The sequence below is a fragment of the Protomyctophum parallelum genome (assembly GCF_964188405.1).
Source record: "Protomyctophum parallelum genome assembly, chromosome: 1".
NCBI classification, from domain to species: domain Eukaryota; kingdom Metazoa; phylum Chordata; class Actinopteri; order Myctophiformes; family Myctophidae; genus Protomyctophum; species Protomyctophum parallelum.
This window is the reverse complement of record NC_139697.1, coordinates 95,781,169-95,800,436: the sequence shown is the minus strand read 5'-3', so window position 1 is coordinate 95,800,436 and position 19,268 is coordinate 95,781,169. Positions and strand designations below refer to the sequence as shown.

The window sequence follows — 19,268 nt, the reverse complement described above, 5'->3', positions numbered from 1 at the left end:
TTGTATTTCGCTGGGATGGAAGAAATGAGATGTATTTTGTATTTAGATACATTTTTTGACCCAGTATTTGTATTTTGTATCAAAATACATTTTCAATATATTTTGCCCATCAGAGATGGGCAGTATTTGAAATACATGTATTTGAAATACGTATTTGAAATACTTTTTTGTATTTTGTAATTTGTATTTCGATGGGGATGGAAGATACATTACATTTTTTGACCCAGTATTTGTATTTTGTATCAAAATACATTTTCAATGTATTTTGCCCATCTCTGCGTATCCGAGTACACTTCATTCAACTGTATTGAATGCTTTGACATTGCAGCGATCCGTATCCGAGTACACTTCATTCAACTGTATTCAATGCTTTCACATCGCAGCGATCCGTATCCGAGTACACTTCATTTAACTGTATTCAATGCTTTCACATTGCAGCGATCCGTATCCGAGTACACTTAATTCAACTGTATTCAATGCTTTCACATCGCAGCGATCCGTATCCGAGTACACTTCATTTAACTGTATTCAATGCTTTCACATTGCAGCGATCCGTATCCGAGTACACTTCATTCAACTGTATTCAATGCTTTCACATTGCAGCGATCCGTATCCGAGTACACTTCATTCAACTGTATTCAATGCTTTGACATTGCAGCGATCCGTATCCGAGTACACTTCATTCAACTGTATTCAATGCTTTCACATTGCAGCGATCCGTATCCGAGTACACTTCATTCAACTGTATTCAATGCTTTCACATTGCAGCGATCCGTATCCGAGTACACTTCATTCAACTGTATTCAGTGCTTTCACATTGCAGCGATCCGTATCCGAGTACACTTCAAGCGGTCCCGAGACTACCTCCACGCGGTCCCGGGAATGGTTGGGTGTTCCAATCCGCTCAGGGGAAACGGTACGCAGCATTCACACTACCACAACCATAGTGTGAATCTGCCCTTATAAGTACTTCATCATTAAATAATCACTCCCAGAATAGCTCAAGTTTTTGTTGTTGCATTTTGTTGTTGCAATAACGGAACCCTCAAATCATCATAAAGTGTACAATAAAACATAAAATGGAATTAATTTTCAGCATCATTCAGGTCACATACATTACATATCCTATTCTCTTCTGGCACCGCTCAGAATCCAACTAGCTAACTCAATAGCCAGAGAGGCAGGATACCAGTTCTCAGCTGAGCACACAATGACTGCTGGTTTCTGGTTAAGAAGGATTTGATATACAGTTCAGTACCACAACACTGATCTGGACATATGATCTATGTTTTGGCTTAGAATTTAGACCACATGTTGTTGTTTGACCATGTATCTTTGTAATTACAAAATATTTTGTGTTTCGACATATTCTTGTAATGTTACCACAAAGCATATTCGGAAAGATATGAACCAAATCGGCCTATAGTTGAGAACAGAAGAAAAAGAAAACGTCCTTTATCCAGGGGCAATCATGTGCCTTATCCCATTTGAAGACCATTGTGTATAGTGGTTTCTGTTTATGACTATGAAATGGGTCTGAATCTGAATGTGATTGAAAGGTTTTTAATACAAACAGTTCCAATGGCATCTAAATGTGCACATGTGGTTGCAAGTATACTGTATGCTTATCGGTGTTTTGCGAGGATGAGGGGGTACTTGGAAAAATGTCTATAATAAAGAATGAACGCCTACCTGTGAAATACTTTAATAATATACTTCAAACATCAAGTGTATTTGTAACACCACAAATGTGCGTGTGTGTGTGTAAAGGAGTGGTATTGTCCATACAAGCTACCCTACAAATAACACAAAATGACACACTGCTAGAGTGTGTGTGTGTGTGTGTGTGTGTGTGTGTGTGTGTGTGTGTGTGTGTGTGTGTGTGTGTGTGTGTGTGTGTGTGTGTGTGTGTGTGTGTGTGTGTGTGTGCTGGGGCTGCATGCGTCTGGCTGATGGAAAGCAGTCGGGCTCTGCTGCATGCTGCACCGCCGCTGTGAAATCATTAGTGCCAAGAGCTGTTGGTGGTCCCTGTGTGTGTGCGTGTGTGTGTGTGTGTGTGTGTGTGTGTGTGTGTGTGTGTGTGTGTGTGTGTGTGTGTGTGTGTGTGTGTGTGTGTGTGTGTGTTGTGTGTGTGTGTGTGTGTGTGTGAGTGTGCGTGCGTGTGTATACAGGGGATAAATGTTTAGCAGAGGGCAGTAGGGTTCACACACTATCAGATGGTTGTGTGTGAACCTATGCTACCTATACCAACCTCGTCTGCATCCTCATATTGTTTCTGATTATTCCTTCTTTATTGAGGGGCGTCTGCGTCTGCGTGTGCGTGTGCGTGTGCGTCTGCGTGTGCGTGCGTATGTGTAAATAACATTATCAACAGCTCATAACTTATGAGTCATAAGTCATGAGCAGCATTCATTCCTCTCTTTGACCAGTTACTGTGAATTACATTTCCTTCTCTATTAATCACATGAAACCTTCAGTGAAAATATAGCACATGCGTCCTTTTATTTGTTGTTTCCTCGGAGGGCGCCGGCCCCTCCTGTGCCCAGCTTTGTGTGTTTGTGTGAATCATATATAGCCATGATTTGATTGGCTGAGCAGCGCCCCACATGCATGGCGATGATTTGATTGGCTGAGCAATTAAGCACATATTGAGGATAAAAAGTGAGGACGGAAAAGTGAGGACGCAAATTGCGATTGGCCGGAATGTGATGCATGATTGTTTATCATTTATGACTATGATTATTATTATTATTATTATTCCATTTTGGGCGGGAACCCCTTTTGGTGTTAGCATTATGTTATGCTTTAGCTATTGAAAAATAGCAGATCTACAAGCTCGTAGCGCGCCACCGAGTGGCGCGCTACGAGCTTGTAGGTCTGCTATTTTTTGAAAAATCGAAGAACGACGACTGACATAGAAACACAGCTTTTTCAGAAAACTGTCAGGATGTAGAAGACATTTTTAGAATCTGATCTCAGGTCGGAATGTGTTATTATTATTATGCGATGTCTGTGGAACCATAACTTTATGCTGTGGTCGCATGCAGGACATGGCCAAAGCATTTCCGGGGATCCCTATGCAGCCAAAGAAAACCCCTGCCATACACCACAGGTTAGCTTCCTTCATCTTCAAGGCCTTAAATGGGCTGAGTCCCGTTCATAAAGCCACGGAGATACACAGTCAAATCCCCCAAGCATTCATTCATCCATAATAATATGTAACTCTGAGTTAACTGAACGGTGAGGATTTGTCTGTATAGCGGCGGCATGGGGACATGGAGGACAACTACCAGAGGGGACTGTGTTGTAACAAAACAGATGTAGCATGTTTAGGAAAACTGTCTTCTCCGTTAAGCCTAATTCATGCTCATCCGCGGCGTGTCGTACGTGAGCTTGTTGTAGGTCGGCTATATTTCCACGAGCGACACCGTCCGTCGTGTGACAAAGTATGGACCATGGCTTTAGATATAGCATTCTGCTTCTGGAATTAAGAGACACATATTATATATATATATATAGGCTATAACTTTTATGTCAGCTTACTTGTTCTTGTTCTGGAAGCAGAAATGTTGATTTAATGTTCAGTGCCCCTCTTTAAAAGAAGTAATTAAGATAATAATGGAGATATTCAGAGAAAGACAGAAAGCGTGTGTCCACGTTGTGTGTGTGTGTGTGTGTGTGTGTGTGTGTGTGTGTGTGTGTGTGTGTGTGTGTGTGTGTGTGTGTGTGTGTGTGTGTGTGTGTGTGTGTGTGTGTGTGTGTGTGTGCGTGTGTCCGTGCGTGCGTGCGTATGTGTGCAATACAGGACACAGCTGCAGCTGTGTGCCACATCCCGATTGGAATCCAAATTGTTTAAATTAATACGTCTACACACAGACAAGTCACATGGAATCCGATTTTTACAAATGTGTCTTGAGCAAGTTGAGCCACGTATATACATTCAGAGGTGGTTTCAAATCGGATTACAATGAGATTTCAGGAGATCCCCCTCCCCCCCAAAAAAATATACAAATCGAATTCCATGTGACTAGTTTGTGTTTAGACTTATTTGAACAAATCGAATTCCGATCTGGATTCTATCTGGACACAGATCTGATTCAGGCTGGATTTGGCTTCCAGAACACCCCGAACGCATAGGGGTATTTAGGACCATTAAAGCCCAGCGATTTGCAGCAATATTTAGCGACCAGGCACCATCCTAACCTGACGCTGCCAGATCCAAGAAGCTTGCTACACAAATTTGTTTCACAGCTTATTGGGATCTGGGATCTCGGAAGCAAATTCGATGACGGGGCTGTTCCTTTTTTTCAAGATACTGTACTTGGTAGATGATTGGATGGGACCGTCTGTCTATCACCGTGTGGGCGTGCAAACACAACCAATCATATTGATGTGTCTATATAGCTTCACATCCGGTTTCGCACATATCCCGCCCTTAGCTCACGCTGATTGGTTCGAACCACGGAGCGGTTCGGTGTTAGCTCAACTCCCTGAGAGATCCCAGATGGTTGCTGTGTTGGGGGACATGGTTACCCAATACCGCCCCCATCTGGCAGAGTGAGGTTAGCACCATCCCGGATGTAGCTGAAGTAGCTAGATGTAGCCAAAACACCCCTGAGGCGATCGACAACAACGGGAGGTATGATTAATTCTAACGCGACTAGTGCCGGGACCGCGGTGGACCGTCCAACACATAATCTTGGATTCGAATTGGACGGAATGATTTAGATCAAGAGTTGTTCACGTTTTAAGATTTTGGATGACGTCCCAACCGGAAATGGCATCGAATGTTGCCCAACAGACGCTCCCAGCCTGTGGAGCGATGCGATCGGTTTTGATATCAATAAATCTCCGTCCTTTTATTATCGATCTGGTCACCGATCTGGTCACTTGCAGTGTGAAGAAGAGTCGGGCCCAAAGATCAGATTTGGTTGGATTTGACTGCAGTCTATACAGCAGTGGTTACCAATGTGGGGTCCGGGGACCCCCAGGGGTCCTTGAGGGAGTTCCAGGGGGTCCCCGGCTAAATGATAGTTTGGAACCAAATGAACCCTTATGGGTCTGTAACTCTGAGAGTGCACAAATGGAACCAAATGGACCCCGTCCATTTGTACACTGATAACATTTATTTTACAATATAAATTGGGGTCCCTGACAATAAATGGGGGTCCCGGCGTAGACTAATAAAACTGGGGGATCCTTGAAATTAAACGGTTTAAGGATCACTGCTAGAGCCGTAAAAATCCTCTCTTATGGGGATCCCTGGCATATCTTTTCAAATGGGGGTCCGCGGGCTAATTACTAATTAGTGTCAATTTGGGGGTCTTTGACATGAAAAGGTTTGGGCTGCACTATAGTCTATATACGGGGCCTAAAAGTACTCATTCAGACGGAGATAACATTATCAACAGCTCATAAGTCATGAGCCGCATTCATTCCTCTCTTTGACCAGTTACTGTGAATTACATTTCCTTCTGTATTAATCACATGAAACCTTCAGTGTACAATTTTTCTGCGTCCTTTTATTTGTTGTTTCCTCTAAATTTAGTTTTTAAGAAAAACTAAACTAAAGAAAAGAAAAGAAGAAATTCCATTAAAACAAATGTTTAAGAAGTAATGAAAATAGCCGACCTATATACAAGCTGTGCCGCTTGTAGATCTGCTATTTTCAACTCTAATTTCTCTTTTGGGTCTTGAGACAAAATGTTTGGGAATAGAGTTAAAGGTATATTCAGTGATTTCACTTAATTCAAATATCACTTATTTTTTTGTTTTGTTGTGATAATCCTCCCTACTATAGAGTGTGCTGGCCATATAAGGAGTTCCTCCCTGTCCCCAGTTAACCCCTGGGGGTCAAAAAACCTTAGGTTTCGTTTTTGACTCTCTATCCTGATTGGACGAAAGGCTGGGTCCCACAGCCAAAAACGAAACCTAAGGTTTTTTGAGTGAAATCACTGAATATACCTTTAAGTGGTAACGATTTCAATGACTTTGAGCAAGGTCCAATGTGTTACATCCCATAAATAGACAAATATAGTCAAACGACTCTCACGTCGTGCAGGAAACAATCTGAAGAAATGTGTTTATACATATTTACATTGTAACAATACGAATCTTGTACGGGCGTCCTCTGACACAGGATATTCTCAGAAGGGGGCCTGTGCGGCGCCAGATTAATTTGGGGGTCCGTGACATGAAAATGTTTGAGAACAACTGATTCATAAGATTGTTGGAACAGGGGCAGCGGTTCCCGGTTCGATACTGGCCTGTCCCAAAGTTATAGTGTTGAAGTGTCCCTGTATTTACCATATTATAGGGAGAAACAATGCAGTTGCGCAATGGGCTCACACACGCTGGAAAGAAAACTTGCATGGGCCCCTTCCCTATACTTCCTTCACAGGTGTTACTGATGATACTAATGAGGTTCCATAGAGCGTCGCGGTCCCGCCACCTTTGAGAACGACGAGTGGCCCGGAAGAGAATTTCCCATTCATTTTTCCCATAGACGTTTCAAAAGGTATTCATTTAAAGAAGCCGAACAAATAATTAGAAATAAGAAAAAGTGTTGTATACCGTGCACTTTTTTTCGTCGTTCAAAATATTTGTTATAGGCCCAAAAAATGTTGTTTATTGTCAATGATTTGTCCGAGGCTAAAATAAATATACTTTCTGAAACGTCTATGGGGAAAATGAATGGGAAATCCTCTTCTCGTCGGGAGCGGGACTGCGGCGCTCTGTTCTGGTCAGGATGCGGATCTTGTGCATGTTGGCTCACTGCAGGAAACACTCTGAGTTATGGGGGTCCTAGAAATTAAAAATTAAAAGTTTGAGAAGTCCCACTGTACACTAAATGGAACAGAGTCTTAATTAGTATCGTTGGTACCATTGTACCCATGGAGATGTACACGTAACTGGGACTATGATGCCGTTTCAGACACCAAGATTATTTTTTATTGTATACCAATAGCCTATACCCTCTGGGGCAGGAGATGGATGACCACTGAACAAGAAGCTATATGTTGGGTCGTGGCGGTAAACCACTGAAAAAGCAAGTTGACATTCTTGCATGAGACAGACAGACAGACAGACAGACAGACAGACAGACAGACAGACAGACATCGTGCTAGACAGTACTTTCCGTGCCGAGTGTGTTAAGACTTTGAATCAGACGTTATTTGTTTTAAAACGCAGCGCAGAGGATAAGCAAAGTGAAGGAGGTGGAAGCCGTGCCATTGAAACATCCACACCATGACACTAACAATTATGAGGAGAATCCATAACGCGGCCAAGATGGCTCCTGCATGACCTAGTTTGGCTGTTTCTCATCACGTCCCTCTGAGAGAGAGAGAGAGAGAGAGAGAGAGAGAGAGAGAGAGAGAGAGAGAGAGAGAGAGAGAGTGAGAGAGAGAGAGAGAGAGAGAGAGGAGGGGGGGGGGGGGGAGAGAAGGGGGGGGGGTGTAGAGTCTACTGGCCGATGATGCAGAATCTTTCATCACTATATGATGCTGCATCTGCTGAAAAACAAGTGTTTCCAATGAGAGAGAGAGAGAGAGAGAGGGGAGAGAGAGACAGAGAGAGAGAGAGAGAGAGAGAGAGAGAGAGGAGAGAGGAGAGAGGACTCAGGAGAGAGGACTCAGGAGAGAGGAGAGAGGAGAGAGGAGGGAGAGGGAGAGGGAGAGGGAGAGGGAGAGGGAGAGGGAGAGGGAGAGGGAGAGGGAGAGGGAGAGGGAGAGAGGGAGAGGGACGGACGGACGGACGGACGGACGCAGACAGACAGACAGACAGACAGACAGACAGACAGACAGACAGACAGACAGACAGACAGACAGACAGAAACCGAGGGAGGGGGGATGGACAGAGAAGGAAGGAGATAGATTGTGTGTGTGTGTGTGTGTGTGTGTGTGTGTGTGTGTGTGTGTGTGTGTGTGTGTGTGTGTGTGTGTGTGTGTGTGTGTGTGTGTGTGTGTGTGTGTGTGTGTGTGTGTGTGTGTGTGTGTGTGTGTGCGCGTGAGCGTGTGCGTGCATGCGTGCGTGTGTAGTATTATATTTCATCTCTGTGTAGTGACTGTCTTAATGAAGGTTGTCAGGTTTTCTTTGTGGAGACTCCATGCTGCGTATGTTCTGTGTCAGCCTGGCATGTGCAGCGCACACTCACACAAACACACCATCACAAGTTCACAACATTAACAGCCTAATGTTTCTTGTTTGTTTGTTTGTTTGTTTGGGTTTTTTTGTGCTTATATGAAGCAATAGTGGGAGGGAATCAAAAGGATTTAATCCAGTATTTTATTTTGTATTGTTATTTTTTGGGTTAAAATTAAAAGGTGGAATGTTTTAATCAGGAAAGTACTTCAAGGATATTATGCCTCTGATGAGGCAACACATGTTGGCCTACAAAGGTTATGAATCGTAGGCCTATAACTTTTATTTATTTTTCGGACTGGGGTCAATTTTATCCGTTTTCCGCAGCTGTGGGATGGGGTTGGTGACAAATCTTCTGGATCTGCAAAACGCAGCGAAAGATCGCACCATTGTGCAATGCCATCCACAGTAAGGTAGATATTGGAACCCCAATGGCATTTGATCTTTACATCTACGTACAATCATCAGTGTTATCTATAAGGGTCATTTTACACAGAGAATGTAACGTTTTTTAATTTAATCGACGCATTGGGAGCTTGTAGAGCTGCTATTTTCAAATGGATACAGTATAGGGTTGAAGTGGTTACTGTATGTTTTGTAATAATAATAAAGAAACTAACATTTTCAAAAATATATAGTGGAGTAAAAGTGTAAAAGTACAATAGACTCTATTGTACTTTCACTTTAAGCATGCGCATGCTTAAAGTGAATGGCACATCGAGTGGCAAATCGAGTGGCAAAGCAACATGCAAAGTGAGTTTAACATTGTTTAACTAAATAGGACTTTTCTGTTTGGATGAAGGCCTGTACCGGCGGATGCCGTTACTATACCTAATGCATATTATGCTAACACAATTCTATGGTATAATGTAAATAAGGACACAAATTGTAACAAATTGTAAGCTAAGGGTTATGCAGGGGGGACACTGAGTGGTCGGTCTGTTCACCTACAAATGAACAGATATAAGGCACATTAGTTTAGGTATAAATAGGACAGCATACTTTCTAATTGGCCAGTATAATGAGAAGACTTGTGAAGAAGGAATGTAAATCTCTGATGTCTAAACTTACCTCTGTTTATTCTCATCCTCCTCTCAGGGTGGTGTTCGGGCAAATTAGTTCCCTCTGGGCATATAGGCACCCCTTTTATAGTTCCGGGAGGATGACACCAAGTGGGAAATGGATAGAAGGGGAGATTGGGAATGGACAATAATGAATGTAATCATGTATGTTGTGTATATATTTCTATGCTAAATGCTAACTGTGAATAGGTATTGAGGGTGATACATGTAGTAGGTTTATATAAAATGGCATTGTGTGATTCTAAGAGTGGGGAATATTGTTATTCTTACCTGGGGAATGGTATGGGCTAACCAGGTAATGGGTACCCACCTTATAAAAGGTCAGTTGTCTCTAACCCGGGTGATGACAGGTTGCATTGATTATGACTGTCAAAGTGATTGAGGAAGAAATGGAAGAAATAAAGCCTTATTGAACTGGTCTCCACTCATTTATTGCCTTGGCCGCTCGGCACTCTTACATGGCCAGAAAGTACTTTTTTGCCACTCAGGCATTTCCTGCATAACTTCCGCCGGGTTTGAAGATGATGTCACCCTCTATATTTGCCTCGAGCAAGACTCTGAACCCCTAAATTGCTCCCGATGTGCAGGTTGGTGCCTTGCATGGTTTCCTCCGCCACCTTTGTATTATGAATCCAGGGTATAGAAGAGCCACAGCCACTTGATACTGTGTGGAAACCCTCGTATTGTATTTCATTGTTATCTCTGAGAACGCCGGAACAAATCCCACGACAACTGTAAAGTTGGGTCCAGCCCCAAGTACAGTCATGTACGTTCCCGTAATAAATTAAATAAATGCTATGAAACGTACATAAATAAGAGTGATTCTTTCTATAACAACTGCATGGTATTATTATTAACCCATTAAGACATGAAGGCGATTCTAAAAAAGAATGTCTTCAAAATCTTATTCTTTTTTCTGAAAAACATTGCTATATCAATGGTGCTCAAATATTTTGATGAAGACCTAGGACACGGTATAAATACAGTGGGTGCCCCTCAATACACACAAGTGTGATTGTTAATGTCAAAGGGCCTAGGCTATTGGTCCCTTATTGTCCGGGTTGGCCGGATTTCTCTTCTTTTTCTTCCGCCAAAAGTAACAATTCTGGCTTAGCCGTGCAGTCGGTATTCGCGAAACTTGGCAATATGGTAGAGGGCAAAACGGTGAAGACGCGAAGCCCACAACCATTGACCAAAGGGTGGCGCTATAGCACTCAATTGAAAATGCAAACACATGCCGGCTCCTCATGCAACTTTCGTGTTCTGACTTTTGACCTCTGACCTTTAGATCTTCCAACATTTTGAATTATGAAAAACAGTATTGAATCTACTCCTATATAGGATTTTTGTGCAATTTTCTTGAAACTTTCTATACACAAACTTTAGACCAATATCTAAAAACCCAGTGAGAGAAGTTTATAGGTGAAAACATTAAGCTTTTATGAGCCAACATTGCCGTTTTATGAAAATTCTTCTTTTGCCCCTAATACATATACATGCAGAGTCACATGTTTATGAAACTTGACAGTATATGGTAGAGGGTCATGCCGAATAGCGCAGAAACCAGTTTTACTCCAATTGGCCAAAGGGGGGCGCTATAGCAATCGTTTGTAAATTAAAACTTTGAACAGCCATAACTCATGCCTCGTTTGGCCAAATTCCATGGACCTTGTTGCCTTGACTCATTTGTCACTTTGACCAGTAGGCTCCGCCCTCAGATTTTCTGCCATTTTGAGCATTTTTTAAATGCTTACCTAAGAATTTTCTAGGGTTCAAATTTCTTATTTTGTATACGTTTTTGAAAGAGGAAGGGTCCGACCGTCCGATCTTTCTAGGTTCACACAGGGGCTATAACTGTGTTGCTAACAAGTTATAACAACACATAGTTGCTATAACAACGCATTCAAACCTGGACTGGACTGGATCCAGTCTGCAGGGAATTTTCGACTCGGCTACATCATATAGATTGTGGGTTTACAGCGAGCCCACGCAGTTTCTGCAGGAACTTACGTCGTTTTACATTAATGTGTAAAACTGCAACAATGTTTTACATTGTTTTGTAACTGCTATCAATACAGCAATTGGCATTGGTATTGAAAGGAACATTTTGGCTATACCGGTATTTGTAGGCCTACTAATTTGTATTTTGTAGGCCTACATCTGCATTTAGTATTGACGTGAGATATACAGTATATATATAGGCCCTATATACTTTCTCCAGCACTGGGTCACATGCATGGTGAAATAATGTGCGCGGCAGCCATGCAGCCTCTCTCTCTCTCTCTCTCTCTCTCTCTCTCTCTCTCTCTCTCTCTCTCTCTCTCTCTCTCTCTCTCTCTCTCTCTCTCTCTCTCTCTCTCTCTCTCTCTCTCTCTCTCTCTCTCTCTCTCTCTCCTCAGTGTAAACAGTGAACCTGCCGAGCCCGAGGAGGGCTTTTATGGAATACATTCTCCACTCACACGCTGACACCTCCTGATTTATGACTATATTTAGATAAGACGCGGCAGTAAATGGTTTCTAAATGGCGTCAAGGTCGTGTAATGTAATGGGATAATGTTTTTTCTGCTGGGGGTGCTGCGTTACACGCAGTACAGATAAGGTGGAGATGTGTCGGTGTGTTTAAGGGTAACGCTACTTGACTGACTTACTGGCTGCAGGTTGGATTCGGAGGAATTATACATTCTCTACATATAGCATATATAAATACAAGTATATAGGGCCTTATAGGCCTAGGCCTATACCAAAGGTATAGGCCTAGGCTATAGGCTATAGGCCTATATATAACCAGGCTTTTTAATAGGAGAGAGGGGGGGGAGAGAGAGGAGAGGGGGAGAGAGAGAGAGAGAGAGAGAGAGAGAGAGAGAGAGAGAGAGAGAGAGAGAGAGAGAGAGAGAGAGAGAGAGAGAGAGAGAGAGAGACACAGAGAGACAGAGAGACAGAGAGAGAGACAGAGAGAGAGAGAGATGAGATAATACACGCACGCGCCAGGCCCTCATGACACGAGCGTTGGCTACTGATAAGGCCTGCTAGTTTGTTTCATTGTTTGTTTGTTTGTTTGTTTGTTTGTTTGATTAGCCTACTTTCTCCCCACGAATTATAGCCTAAAAAAAGCCAATTAGGCTATAAACTATTTGTAATAAACTCCCAGAAAACTGCAGTTGCTTCATAATTCTCTCGGTTCTTTATAAGTTGAAGGCGGTTCATGCTGTTTTTATTAAGGTTTCTGATTAATTTATTTCCTCTGCTGCATATAGGAAAATACTAATCTCTGATCAACTGATCCGTTTAATTTGTAACTCATTTTCTTAACAACATAGACTATGTATTATTTTTGTATAATGTGTTTCTTTATCTTGTTTGGACACACTATAAATTGAAATGATTTGTTGCTGAAATCTGCATAGGCCTAGACCTATAATGCAGGCCTTGGTGAAGACGAGGTGAAGCCTCCTTTTAAATCGGCATAAGAACAACCATAAAATACAAATATACACAAAATAGCACCCGTCGGGACATCACGGCGACTTCTTGCGGTATGTGTGTATTTGTATTATATTGGTGGTCCACGCGCGGAGCTATAAAGATGATCAATAAAGATGATAGATAATGCTTATCGATGCTGTTATCTCGCGTAGAGAGACGGTTGGGCTGATGGTCTGCTGGGCCAGGCAGCATCAAAAGACTTCAACGACATCTAAAGCGCTTCATTCATTCATGGATATATATATCTGTTGTGGCGTGCAGTGCTATACACATGCATCTAATTGACACTGGATGGAGCATATATATGTTTGAAAAGATCGCAACAGCTCAAATTATTCATGTTGAATGAATATAATGTTTCCTAGAATTGTTAGAACTTAAGTAAGCATTATTCCCGTATTATATATTAGGCTAATTTCACCTGGCTCCCAGCTTATTTATTTGTTATATAAACAACACCATAGGCCTATAACTAAATACTCATTCAGTTATATGCCGCCTTTTTTATATATAGGCTTAATTAAGGCAGATGCATTCCTTCCTAGCCACAAACATAAACTCTTAGAAATCTAGAAAGTCTGGAAGAGTCCAAAATCAATGACATTCAAACGCATGATTATAAGTAGCCTATAAGTTACTATAACGCAATATATAGCTCATTTTCTCACATTTATTGTAATAGTATGGGCAAAAAAACACGCCATCATCAGTCATCATTGATGTACATAATCCCCACGCATATAACACGTGATTACAGGCCCTATATTGGATGTCACATGTTTTTGGAGCAATATACAAAAATAAATAAATAAAAATTAAGAAGCGAATAACCCGGACAGACAATTTAAATAAATGAAACCAAATGGACCGTCATGTGACACCCTCAGGGTTAAATGAACAATGTTTAGCTAAATACTCCTCGTCATAGAATATGGTATAGCCTATATATATAGGCTATATTAACTGTAACATGCATGCATGGGCTATTTCAAATTTCAACACACACACACACACGCACACACACACACACACACACACACACACACACACACACACACACACACACACACACACACACACACACACACACACACACACACACACACACACACACACACACACACACACACACACACACACACACACACACACACGGCTACCTTCTCAAAGACGGCTCAGTCAAGCACAAATCAAAATATGACAAATGATCCCAAATCCACATGTAAATATGAAAAAATATTATTATTATTATTATTATTATTATTATTATTATTATTATTATTATTATTATTATCATAATCATACAGCATTAGAACTGAACTGTCTGGACGACGTATATGATTGTCCGTCTGTTGATTGATTACCAGTGGAAAGTAACTAAGTACATTTACTCAAATAGGTAGGCTACTGTACATATTTGAGGTATAGGCTATACTATACTTGAAAATGACAATATTTCTATTCCACCAGGCCTAATACATCTGAGAGGCAAATATTGTATTCGTAGCCTATACTTTTTAATCTCTATAGGCCTAATAGCCTACACGATTTTCAGTACTATAGCTGTTCAATTGCAATTGTTTTCTTTACAGACACACAAATTAAACTCCATTTTACGTATAGGCTATTAAAATAGCCGATCAAGCTGCACGTCAATTTGAGCATTTTGAGCTTGTATCTTAGTTATTAAAACATTGTGTGTGTGTGTGTGTGTGTGTGTGTGTGTGTGTGTGTGTGTGTGTGTGTGTGTGTGTGTGTGTGTGTGTGTGTGTGTGTGCGTGTGCGTGCGTGCGTGTGTGTATATGTGTGTGTGTGTATGTGTGTGTGTGTGTGTGTGTGTGTGTGTGTGTGTGTGTGTGTGTGTGTGTGTGTGTGACTGTGTGTGTGTGTGTGTGCGTGCGTGCGTGCGTGCGTGCCAATTATGTGACAATAAAAGGCTACTTTTCTCAAGTCACATTTTGAACACATATTATTACACAGCATTTTCTATAATACTTCAGTAAAACACATGGATTACCGATATCGTAGTTACACCACAGTATTTATTTCTATAATAAAACACAGACCTTTATATTACCTATATACAGTATGGTTACACTATGCAGTATTTTCATTATAATACTTGAGTAAAACATGTCGCCATGCAACTCTCCTCCCCGCGGCTCTGATTGGCTGCTCGGCTTCCAGGCTGATTAGGATTCCATATAAACATGCGCGAGGCCTCACGCAGCTCCAGAGGGGGTCACGTTTCTATACTGCTGCCCCCCCCCCCAAAAAAGAATCCCTGCAGAAAAACATACACACAACAAGCAACAAACAAGACAAGAGGACATTATTTATAGACCGTTCACATCCCACTGGAAGTGGCATTACCTTTTTTTGTTGTTGTTCTTCTCTTTCTTTGTCTTGGAGTTGTTATACTTGCCACCAGAATGCCGACTTATTTGCAGAAAACGTGACATGCAACAAAACACGTTGTCCTCGTCACTACCACCACGACCAGGGAGTTAACCCGCATGCATTTTATACATGCAGTATAATATTTACAATATTGGATGACCGACACAAAAGAAAAGGAAAAAAGTGGATGATTCTGTCGGAGCGGTGAAGCAGTTTTCTTTTCCTGGGGCGGAGAGAGAGAGAGAGAGAGAGGGAAGCCGCGATCCATCCATCCTGCATCTCGTCGGGCTTGCAGGACGTTCCTGCAGGGAGTGCAGGGACCGCGGGATTGGAACTGTAACGGCATATTGATCGATCGCCAATAATCAAACGCCAAAAAAATAAAATAATAATAATAATAATAATATAAAAAAAAACATGAACCTGATCGGGAGCTACCAGCATCACCACCTCATGCACGACACGTTCCCGTTCGTCCAGGCGGCGGCGCGCTGCTCCCAGGACAGCCCGGCCGCGTCCTACTTCCAGAGCTGGGTGGTGTCCAACCAGACGGCGGCGGACTTCCACCACCTCCAGCAGCCGGCCGGCGGCGCCTCCTACCCGGGCGAGTTCGGGGGAGTCGGCCCGGGGGTGGTGGGCGCGCACGGAGGCTTGGACAGAGGTGCGTGTGTGTGTGACTGACTGTGCAGTGTGCACTATGCAGTATACTAAAAGTATAGTCAGTAACATTATGCGTATGTTTTGGAGCATTTTTTTTAAATATATATATATCTATATGCGTTCTTTTTGTATTTTCTTCCATGGGAACAGTGCACTAAGCCTTTGTGCACTGTTCCTTGGAAGGAAGTGCGTCAATGTTATCAGAATTACTGGGAAGTCTGAGGTTAAGAAATTCCACAGAAAAGGCAGTTAGAATCTCATGAAGGTTAAGTGTGTGTGTGTGTGTGTGTGTGTGTGTGTGTGTGTATATATATATATATATACATATATATATATATATATATATATATATATATATATATATATATAATTTATACTTTCAGAGGGTATGCTAATTATGTGTAGGCATTACACTAGGCCTATTGCATCGAAAAAACAAAACAAAAAGCAAATATTAAATATTAAAATAGTGAAAATAGATACATTTTTCACTAAATTTCCCCTTCTGAATTTTTGTTTACAGCAATGCATCCCTTAGTAAAATAAATAAAGGCACTTAGAAATGTGTACCTTTAAATATATAGCATTTAGCGGGCAGCCTAACAGTGCTTCCCAAACGTTTGACCCTATGACCCCAAAACAGAGATTAGACGTTTGCCTGCAGGGACCCTGAAAATAGCTGATCTACAAGCTCACAACGCGCTATATAGTTTCCTATAGTTTATGGAATTTCGGCGATTTCTCTTTGATTTCTAAATGAAATCTATGAAGAAAATCATTGAATTTAGTTTTTGTATTCATGAACATTTCATAGCTTTAAAAAAAATGCTTTGAAATAATAATTAAAAACAAAATGTATAGGAAACTAAAAACAAATAATAAAAGGGACCCACATGCATAACAATTGGTCAGCGACCCAGCATTGAGTTTGGGAACCAACCATGCAGTGGCCTATACTAAATAGGCTAATACTTGTGTCCATCCACCCATAACAATAACATAATATAGGCTTGGACGACGGGCTGTCCTCTCGGATGATGCACCATCACCACCACCACCATGGCGGCGGGCCGGGCAGCGGCGGAGGCGGCGGTAGCGGCGGCGGCGGCGGCGGGGGGAACAACGGCGGCAAGCGGCGCTCGGCGTCCGGCGGGCCGAAGAAGGAGCGCAAACGCACGGAGAGCATCAACACGGCGTTCGCGGAGCTGCGGGAGTGCATCCCCAACGTGCCCGCCGACACCAAGCTGTCCAAGATCAAGACCCTGCGGCTGGCCACCAGCTACATCGCCTACCTGATGGACGTGCTGGCCAAGGACAGCACCGGCGAGGTGTGCTCCGCCGAGGGCTTCAAGGCCGAGATCAAGAAATACGACAACCGGGACATGAAGCGGAAACGGGAAATGGTAAGGGAGGGGAAGGATGTTTGTTATGGATCAAGAAAAATCATATAGGCCTATATATATAAAAAAGGGAAAGAATAAAATAAAATCGTTATAAAGCCCCAAAACCACACCAATGCAAGTCCTTCAGTTGCATTGGTGTGGTTTGGGGGGCCTAGGATTTAGTCAGATAGGCCTATTTTGGTAAAAAGTCAGACTTTATAAAATACAACTATACATCGATAGTCTGAGATCAAAATGTCTATAGGTAAATAAAAGTTATACCTGAAGTTTTGAAAGTGAATCGGGAGCTCATGCTTTGTAAGCGTTTTAATGTGACACAATGATGAAAAAAATCAGCATTTTAGGCTGATAGATAAATTAGTGATATGGAATTAATAGTGTAATGTATAATTAATAGTATAATGTTTGATATGGCTATTAGTTTCTGGTTACAATAAATGACCGCATTAGCAACGTTTGGATGAAAATAGACAGTGATGAATGTCACTTTTGGTGTAAATTAAAACAACTGTGTAGAACTAGGCTATATAGTTAATCCTCTGTCATCCTCATTCTGCAGATTTAGTCTGACTGATGTGTCATTTATAAAAAAAATATAAAAAATATATAAAACATAAGTGTGTTCCTTCAGAATTACCATATATAGTAATATTATTATTATTATTATGTGATGTTTTCCATCCATGCTGTGAATGTTTATGCATGTAATATGAATTAAATGTGTGCAGGACTGCAGTACATGCTAGGGTTTACACTGTGTAATAATTACACAGCATTACTGCCTAATATTAATATTTATTGAGAAAAGGATATCCCCTTGAGATGTATATCATCTAGTTTTCGAGGGGGTCCAACAACATGCAGCAAATTACAGAACAATACAACAAAAAAGACAACAATAAAGACAAAAAACAACAAAAAAGCTCCCCTAAAATATAACCGCTCCGACCCCACTTAATCACCCACAACATAGCAGACTTCAGGCATCAATATATTCACAAAACAATGAAAACATAACAGATATGCAAATGCGATACCCTGCATTAATGCCTATAATGCCTAATAATCCATGTTGCATGAAGTCTTAAGGTTTACAGGAGTCTTTGGTGTAATATTTATACTAATATGTGTAGGTATACTTATATCCACAGAATGAAGGCCTAGGCTTACATATAGTCTTTGGTGTAATATATATACTAATATTTATACTAATATTCATGTGTTCTTCTCCACAGAATGAAGGCCTGCATGGGCTTACAGGAGTCTTTGGTGTAATATATCTATAATATTTATAATATTCATGTATTCTTCTCCACAGAATGAAGGCCTGAGCTTACAGGAGTCTTTGGTGTAATATATCTATAATATTTATACTAATATTCATGTGTTCTTCTCCACAGAATGAAGGCCTGGGCTTACAGGAGTCTTTGGGGAACGAGAAGAAGTTTAAAGGACGGACAGGCTGGCCTCAGCAGGTCTGGGCTCTGGAGCTCAACCAATGAATGAACTCAAAACTATACCCAGAGGAAATATATGTATATATTATATAAATATGTATCATAATGAGAATAATAAGAATAATAATTAAACAAAAAATACGAAGCAAAAAAAAAAAAACACTCAGAGAAACTGTTGTTGCTGCTGCCTGCGAGGAATATAAAGATCTTTGTTTTTGTTTTTCGTTTTAAACATTCTATTACAAAACGTGCAATTACGCGCAGAGCGCATGACGCGCAGAGCGCATTTCCTTCCCCTCGGGACTATGAGCTGGACCGTCCGGCGCGGGTCGACACACAGATGACAGATATAGATTATACATGCAGGGAGGACCATGATGGGAACGGTTTATATGGGAGCGACGTATAACCATGCCAGGAGGACCCGCGTGGCGTGGACCGGCCGCGTGCGGGAAGAGACTATGGTGGACCCTCCTGTCTTCCTCGGAACGTTTGGAACCGTCACGGACCGTGATTATTTGAACTGTTACAAGCGACAACGGACCGGACGGCGGACAGGCACCGCGGCGCCAGACAGCCATGCACTCTTGTTGTTGGACACTTTTTTTTGCTGCAGTTGCTTATTCTTCTGGGTAATTAAT

At 41.7% G+C, this 19,268-nt stretch overlaps 1 protein-coding gene across 1 annotated transcript; it reads left to right on the top strand.

The window, feature by feature from the left end:
* Positions 1-15,524: 15,524 nt before the first annotated feature.
* On the top strand, positions 15,525-18,672 carry LOC310855704 (heart- and neural crest derivatives-expressed protein 1-like; the record flags this gene model as incomplete). Its single annotated transcript, XM_083760813.1, has 3 exons — positions 15,525-15,768; positions 16,776-17,170; positions 18,571-18,672. 3 exons carry the CDS (start codon positions 15,525-15,527, stop codon positions 18,670-18,672), a joined length of 741 nt encoding a protein of 246 aa, XP_083616939.1.
* Positions 18,673-19,268: the final 596 nt, after the last annotated feature.